This window comes from Sinocyclocheilus grahami, unplaced genomic scaffold, assembly GCF_001515645.1.
Source record: "Sinocyclocheilus grahami isolate Dianchi unplaced genomic scaffold, SAMN03320097.WGS_v1.1 scaffold1106.1, whole genome shotgun sequence".
Classification (NCBI taxonomy): Eukaryota; Metazoa; Chordata; class Actinopteri; order Cypriniformes; family Cyprinidae; genus Sinocyclocheilus; species Sinocyclocheilus grahami.
This window is the reverse complement of record NW_015506285.1, coordinates 58,915-66,699: the sequence shown is the minus strand read 5'-3', so window position 1 is coordinate 66,699 and position 7,785 is coordinate 58,915. Positions and strand designations below refer to the sequence as shown.

At 42.9% G+C, this 7,785-nt stretch overlaps 1 protein-coding gene across 1 annotated transcript in view; it reads right to left on the bottom strand.

Annotated features, from left to right (window-relative positions):
- LOC107566862 (PH and SEC7 domain-containing protein 2-like) overlaps positions 1–7,442 on the bottom strand; it is a 14,554-nt gene extending 7,112 nt beyond the window's left edge. The window contains exons 1-11 of the mRNA XM_016252423.1: positions 7,374–7,442; positions 6,333–6,819; positions 6,000–6,084; positions 4,023–4,959; positions 3,860–3,940; positions 3,599–3,770; positions 3,413–3,502; positions 3,281–3,324; positions 3,037–3,209; positions 2,110–2,180; positions 1,791–1,936 (exon numbers count right to left, since the gene is read on the bottom strand). Of these exons, the coding sequence (XP_016107909.1) occupies positions 1,791–1,936; positions 2,110–2,180; positions 3,037–3,209; positions 3,281–3,324; positions 3,413–3,502; positions 3,599–3,770; positions 3,860–3,940; positions 4,023–4,959; positions 6,000–6,084; positions 6,333–6,677 (2,144 nt within the window). The 5' untranslated portion in view covers positions 6,678–6,819; positions 7,374–7,442. The remainder of the gene's footprint in view (positions 1–1,790; positions 1,937–2,109; positions 2,181–3,036; positions 3,210–3,280; positions 3,325–3,412; positions 3,503–3,598; positions 3,771–3,859; positions 3,941–4,022; positions 4,960–5,999; positions 6,085–6,332; positions 6,820–7,373) is intronic.
- Positions 7,443–7,785: the final 343 nt, after the last annotated feature.

Below are 7,785 nucleotides of genomic sequence, written 5' to 3'. Positions count from 1 at the left end.
CCCTGCCTACCCTCCAAGAACTGTATACATCCAGAGTGAGGAAAAGGGCTCAGAAAATCACTCTGGATCCATCACATCCAAGCCATCTCCTTTTTGAACTTTTGCCGTCTGGTCGGCATTACAGAGCACCGAATACCAGGACAGCCAGGCACAAGAACAGTTTCTTTCCCCAGGCAATCTACCTCATGAACAGTTAATGTTCTCCCATTGTGCAATTAAGGTATGTGCAATAACCTTATACTTATTTATCACCCTAAATCCTAGTACATACATCATACTACAACTTTATTTTATTTTATTCTATTCCTATTCTATCTATAGCACACCTGTACATACAATTTATTCTTTTTTTGTGGTTTATATTTATGCATGTGCATTTCATTCACATCTTATTTTTATTATCTGTGTGTTGTTGTTGTCTCCACTGGAAGCTTGTGACACTATAACAAATTCCTTGTATGTGCAAACATACTTGGCAATAAAGCTCTTTCTGATTCTGATTTCTGTCCTGTTTTTAACCCCCTGATCAGAACGCTCTGTTTGAATAGCGTGTAGGATTGTAGACTCGGAAGTAAACACCACTGCTGTGATCTACTTCCTTCACAGATGGACGCTGCTGTGATTTAGGTTAAAAACGCATAAATACTCAGTACATATCAAACACAATAAAGCTCTTTCTGATTCTGATTTCTGTCCTGTTTTTAACCCCCTGATCAGAACGCTCTGTTTGAATAGCGTGTAGGATTGTAGACTCGGAAGTAAACACCACTGCTGTGATCTACTTCCTTCACAGATGGACGCTGCTGTGATTTAGGTTAAAAACGCATAAATACTCAGTACATATCAAACGATCTGTATAAAACAGTAGTGATCATGTAATAAAAACAGTTACTCACACTTGTGTGTTGCAACATTACTGTCGGATCCAATAAAGTCGCACAGCATCGTCTTTTAGTTTCAATCTTTCTGAAAATCCTACATCAATCTGTGCCTTGTTTGTAAACAAATTCACAGTAAAATGAAGTGAACAAAAGACCGAGTTCTTACTCACGTGGTCTGGATTTTCATTAATAATAAAGTTCATCAAATAAAGTTTATCGTTTGGTTTCTGCATATACCTGCGTTTGCCGCTCTCGTAATTTACTTATACGTGCAAATTGGTGGGCGGGGCTAAACAAACAGGCATTGATGTAGAATCGGTGGGCGGGGCTAAACAGGCTGCATCCTCCGGAGGTAGCATTTGAAGGCTGGATACGTCATTAAGGATGTCTTATTTAAGAAAAGTAACCATAATAAAATTGACTGTTATTCCTTGTGAGGGTAAAAATACCATAATTTTTTTACTTTGCAATTTAATGGTTACTTTTCTTAAATGAGACTTCGCCGATGACGTATGCAGCCTCAAAATGCGACCTCCGGAGGACGCAGCCTTCTAAATGAGACACAGCAAAGTGATATCGAATCAGTGGGCGGGGCTAAACAGGCAGTGATGTAGAATCGGTGGGCGGGGCTAAACAGGCAGTGGTGTAGAATCGGTGGGCAGTGCTAAAGAGGTGCTTATCCACACCATTACATCAGAGTAGAACATTCCACAAGCTGTCATTTTGGCAGACTGGCTTCAATATAAGCTGTTGTTAGACTAACGAGAAAGTTTTGAGTTCTGAACCTTACAGAATGTGTTCATAGCACAATGACCTCTTATATGTCAAAAGATCAAGGGAATGTTGATTTCACAATTTATGACCCCTTTAAATGATTTCAGTTTAAGGAGAATCTGCACACAAACTCACGCAGCCTCAAAGAGGAAGACTCTCCAGTCGGCCGTCTGCAGGCGAAACACGTGCGGCCGTTTGGTGTAATTCAGAGCTCGCTCCGCCAGAGCGTGATGAACGCTGACCACCTCCTCTGAGCTCTGGCAGTCCTTCACGTAATCATCCTGGACACACAGAGACACGGATCACCAACCACCGTTTTTACTTATACTTGTATTGATGCTTTGGCAGGGTTCTATAAAAAGCAGACATGCTAAAACACTGTAAAACTCTCTGGCTGTCCATATGCTTTTAGTTACATCTCACTAATATCCAGCATCAGTATCTGCTAACAAACCTTCTGCAGGTAAAGCACCATTCCCTTCAGCATGGCATAAAACGTCTTCCAGCTTCGTTTCCCCCATGGAGCTGCAAATCAGTTCAGTTGGTTATCAGTGTGTCAAATGTTGCCTGTCCAGCGCTCGAAGGATCAGGATGCTCAACTCATTTACTAGACATGTAAATAATTACTCAATAATGACTAATGACCAGTTCAATTGGGAGCTCTGCTAGATTTTCATAAAATAAGGAAAAGTGCACTTTTAGATGAACAAGGCAATAACAGATGGCCCTCGTGGAGGTAGAAAAACAAAGTTCTTTATGACCCCGCAGGATTGCTTGTAAGGAAGATTTAAATGCAAAAGGCACGAGAGTCGACGGTTTCTGTCAGTGGTAAATTATAATTTAAATGTTTGTGATAGCCTACTACCTTTTAACATAAGAAAAGTAGGCTGTTTAAATGTTCTGCCTCTTGCTTAAGCAAATATATAAATCTATATAGGAGTAAAATGAATTAGATGCTGTTTCTATTTATTGTTTAACTGTGAATAAGTCTATGAAATATTGAATTAGAAAATTCAATGCTGAAGAAGCCTTTTCAGTAACACTGTTTGGATTTGAAATAAAAATATTGGATTAATATTTGTGCCTTATGTGAAAGCCTGTGCTAGAGTGACTAGACTGTCAGCAGCACAGTGAACACTGTCTCTGAAAGCATCACCCTCAACTAACATCACACTTCAAATTGTCTTCTGCGAGCAGTAATGCCGTTAGTATGCAAACTCTCTCCTGTCTGTATTTGTTGAGTATCGATCAGTTACGCTACTGAAGGGCCACGCACAGAAACGCATCTAAACACTGTCTGGTGAATGTAGCCTCCTAAAAACTGACTACTGAGCATCTCTAACTGTACAGCACACCTATCTTTATCCACACTGTGACTCACTACGTTTGCCATCAATGTCTGCATGCGCTTTGCGTTTTAAAAAGCCTTTCTGGAACACGGTGGCCTTGGTGTCGTGAGGAAGATCCTGGAACGGGTTACTCTTTGAGCGCAGAAATCCATCCTGGTCCAAATACTGCTCTGGCATCATGGATTTAGCCAGAACCCCCTCCTCTCTAGGAACAAAGATAAACATGATGAAACACCAGATCACAGTCGGATCAGTGCCGCAGGGCAGTTTACTCACACGGCCCACTGCAGCGGATTGCTCTTGATGGAGATGTAGAGACTCTGAAAGAGGCAGAAGAAACAGAGTTACTGCTGAGTTAATAACACAACACGTGAACAGCTTGGGACCGAGAAGATTTGGCTCTCACACCTTCAGATAGTCCTTGCTGAAGTTCTCGCCTCCATTCATGCCGTCCAGATTTGACACAAATTCAGCCGAGGACATGGGCTTTCCGACATTCTGATGACACAAAAGGGTTACTCTCACAAAGATGACAGATGATTCAAGAGTTTGGAGTCTTAACGACATCTTTTTCTGTGGTTGTAAGAGACTAACTTGTCCATGCAGGTCAGAGTTAAGTAGCATCATGGCACATGTGAGCGTGAGCACGGATCCGGTGGAGGAGAAGACGTCAGGATTACACTGCTGGAAACGAGCGGAGAAGTGCTGCAGGACTCTCTCGCGCTCCTGAGTCTCACCAATCAAAACCACATCCTTCAGAAATGACCTAAGAATCAGGAAGAGCACCTGGTTTGAAAAGCGACTCTAGACGGATCTCCGCAGTGTGTGCTCAGAGTTTGGAAATGAGGAGCCTACCGGAGCGATTGCTCCAGACTTTGGTTGGTGAAGTCAAAGAATTTGAGGTACTCTTCCCCAACGGCACGACTGAACTCGTTGCTATCAAAAGAAACAGCAAATAGGAACATTTGGTTGAAAAACAAATAGATGCATGACACTTAATCAATGCTATGAGACTTACTCTTTGTCCAGATGTCTGACCACATCTGTATGCTGAAAACCGTCCAGTCTATAGAGCTTCTCAGCTAACCGCTGAGCCTCGGCCCTGTTTACGAGCTCAGCGCTACCGTTGATGCAGGGACCAGCGGGTTCTGTGTCTATAACCGGCTCTGATGTCTCATCTCGTACATGCTCTGCCAGCACTGTCGGCTGCTTCGTGTCTCTGGATGCGTCTGGACGCTCCGATGGTGGCGTCTGATCGCAGGGTTTCTCCTCATCTGAACTCTGGATCTGCTCTGAGGATCTGTTCTCATCTGGACGTCTGAACCGCTCGCTCTGCTCTACTGGCTCTGGACATTCATTTTCAGGGTCAGACTTTTGCTCGGAGCTTACAGGTTTTTCTACACGTTCTTGGTCTTGTGCGTTGAATTCCTCCAAGAGGTCTACGCCATGAATCTCTTCTGCATGTTGTAAAGTGCCATTATTCTGGTTCACCACTGTAACAGATGTGCTTATGTTTTCTGGCTCTTGTGTCAGTATAAGTTCCTGGAGCTGCACCGAATCGTCCGTGAGGTCCGGCAGGGGCTCCGTTGGTTGTGTCGCGCCAGTAATGATGGCGTCCTGTGACCGATCAAACTGGTTCTCTGGGGAACTTGACTCTTCTTTTTCCAAACATTCATCAGGTCCTTGAATCTGATCCTGAATATCGGCTCTTGCATCTGATGATCCTCCGTTTGCCTCGTTCTCAGTCCACTCTCTAGTTTGCTCTTCACTGCCGGAATCTGTGATTTCCTCATGGGCAAAAGTGGTTTTGGGAAAGTCAAACATGTTGGGTTCCTTCTCTTCCTGCGACTGTGAGCCCTCCGGACCCGGTCGAATCGCTGAGTCTCGTGTGTCCATAAAGATCTGAACACCATCATAAGCTTCAAAAAGCTCTTCAGTCGCATCTGCTCTGGAGTCTGATGGAAAAAGCACAGATAAATATGTCCACGCCATACTGATTTCTGAGAACCACAAACAACACCAAGTCCAAACCTCTAGGAATGTAATGGCTGATGGGAAACTGATGTGCCTGCGGCCACATTTTAAAGGTTAGGCAACAAAACTCATGAAGAGTCAGCAAACAGTTTGACATTCACAGCTGACAAACACATGGCCATTTCACAACTGTCACACAATTACAACCGCACCCCAGTATGATTTAAAGCACTTCCATCAGGGGCGTAAATTTCGTCTAACAGCTTGTGGGACAATAAACATAAAATTTCTCAAGAGCCATTTTTGAAGGGGACACAAATAATACAGCTAAAATTGTACTTGTAAGGATATGTATACACAGAGGAAAGCCTTACTACTATTAGTGCAGCAGGGAGACCGTGCCAAATTAGACAACTTCAAGCTGTTGTGGTCGCGCCAAGACAGCGCTCGTGTCCGTTGAAGATATTACTACAGTGTTGCCAAGTGCATGGTTTTCCCTCGAAACGAGGTTAGTTTGGGCTAGTTTTGAGTAGCAATTTGGCGGGTTTTGTTGTCTGAAACCTGGCAACCCTTTTCGTCAAGCAGGTAACGTTATTATTGCTAACATAGTGAGCATTACATTGGCATCATCTGTATTAAAGAGGAAATAATCACTTCATCCAATGCTTAAGTGAATAAAATAGCCTTGACAGCCTTACTTACTTGAGTTCCACAACTATTGACTTTGTTCTCATGCTGACTCACCGGAGGAGAAACTCAAAATGTTTCTAAACTTAAAACAGATTTTTGACCTGTTTGCGTTGCTTTACTACTTACACAATTATTTGAAGTATAAAGTTGTATAAACAATAAACATTGTTATTTACAATACACAGTGTGGTTTTTAATACTATTTTTAGGGGGGACAACCCTCAGATGGGGGGGTCCTGTCCCCCCCGGGATTTCCACCTATGACTTCCATTATTTAAATCACATCACATTACAAAAATCATGATCGAATAATTAAGACTTAAAATGTTACCGTTGACATCTGCAAATGATTTGGGGGGCTCTTCATGTGAAAGCACCAGCTGTGTTCGCATATCTGACTTCTGAGCATCACATGTCTATTGAAGAAAAAACCCATCAGAACACTCAAACAAACATTTGCCATCTTTCTCTTCTGCTCAAAATGATATTCTAATTCATTCAACAAACTATACTGTATGTTTTGCAAGTTGTTAAACTCTCAGTAAAAATAAAAGTACATAATAAAGCGTACACACACAACATTAAGAAAGCAGGCCACTGGTTACTGATACAAGAACATGTCAACCAGAAAAACCACAAGGCCCTTCCGCTTTCACTGACATACCTGGGAAGACTCAAGTGTGACGTCCGCTTGTGACTCAGCTTCAGGTGAGAAATCAACAGCGGTGTCCTGGTCTGCGGACAGGAGATCCATCGTCCAGTCGAACCTCGGGCCAGCGATGGAGTCCAGCTCGGCCTCAGACGATCCGGGAGGCTCTGGGGCGTCCCATTGCACAGTAGCGTGAGAGAGAGGAGAGCAAGGAACGGTGACGGGGTACAGAGACACCCCATGATCCATCGGGATGCTCTCGCTCTCAAGGCTTCTTTCCTTCTCCTGCTTCATCCTCTCTATGTACTGCATGGCCTCCAGATAAGGCTCAGAGTCCTGATAGTCTACAATATCCTCCATAGTCTTCGCATTCAGACAGTCATCATGAAGAGTTTAGGAAGAAGAGCTCATGTTCAGGCTTGGTCCTCCGTCATGAGCAGGGCATCCATTTTGAGACTGATGTGCAGAAACACTCCCACGTCGACCAACAAGCTCCAAATGCCTGAGATTTGGGTTGTAAAAGTGTGTAAAACATTGAGTGTGTAAAAGTGCATCGGTAGAGAAAAAACCCTTTCATTAGCCATCATATCTACACCGCTGTGACACCACAAAACCACGAAAGTTTACAGCCATATGCAAGAGACCGCCGAAACATTAATTTCTATCGTTTTAATAGACGATCCGTGGAATGGCTGCTTAAGTTCAGTATTTACACAACAAAGGCAATATAAATAAAGACGATATAAACCATCATGCTGACATGAAACACTGCATAGAGCATCAGCAGAGTCAGGTTTATTTGCTAGTTATACATTTCTCATGATATATACATCCAAACGACAGGATAAGAATCCGTGTTTGCAGTGTTGAAACAGTCTGTCAAAACCATCCACAGAAATGAGCATTGAATTCATCTTTACGTGTCATTCATAAGGTAATGGAGCCCTCCTTAAGCCACATGTTCACATTCTCCTAACAAGCAGCACACAATCAATGATGTGATTTATAATATCTAATGTGATGGTTTTTCAAACAAATGTAGAGAATGAAGCTCACCTCAGCTGTGTCTTTCGGTGAAGCCTTCTGCACTCTTTTAAACACACACAGGCCGGATGTGCTCTGCAATGACTTTTGCTCAAGCAGCACTGAGGCACATTCACACTTCCTGACCACAAACAACCTCCACTGAGAGAGAGACAGAGAGAGAGAGAGACAGTGAGAGAGAGAGAGAGAGAGAGAGAGACAGTGAGAGAGAGAGAGAGATCACTCAGTGATCAGAGCTACACTAGATGGGACAGACATCCAACAGAAGCCCTACACATAGAATTTTGCAAAATGATTTTAAAACTACAAAGAAAAACACCCAATAACGCATGTAGGCCAGAATTAGGCCGATTCCTATTGATTATCAATATGCATAAAAGATCTCTCAAATTCTGGATGCATCTTAAATCAAGTCCCACAGAAT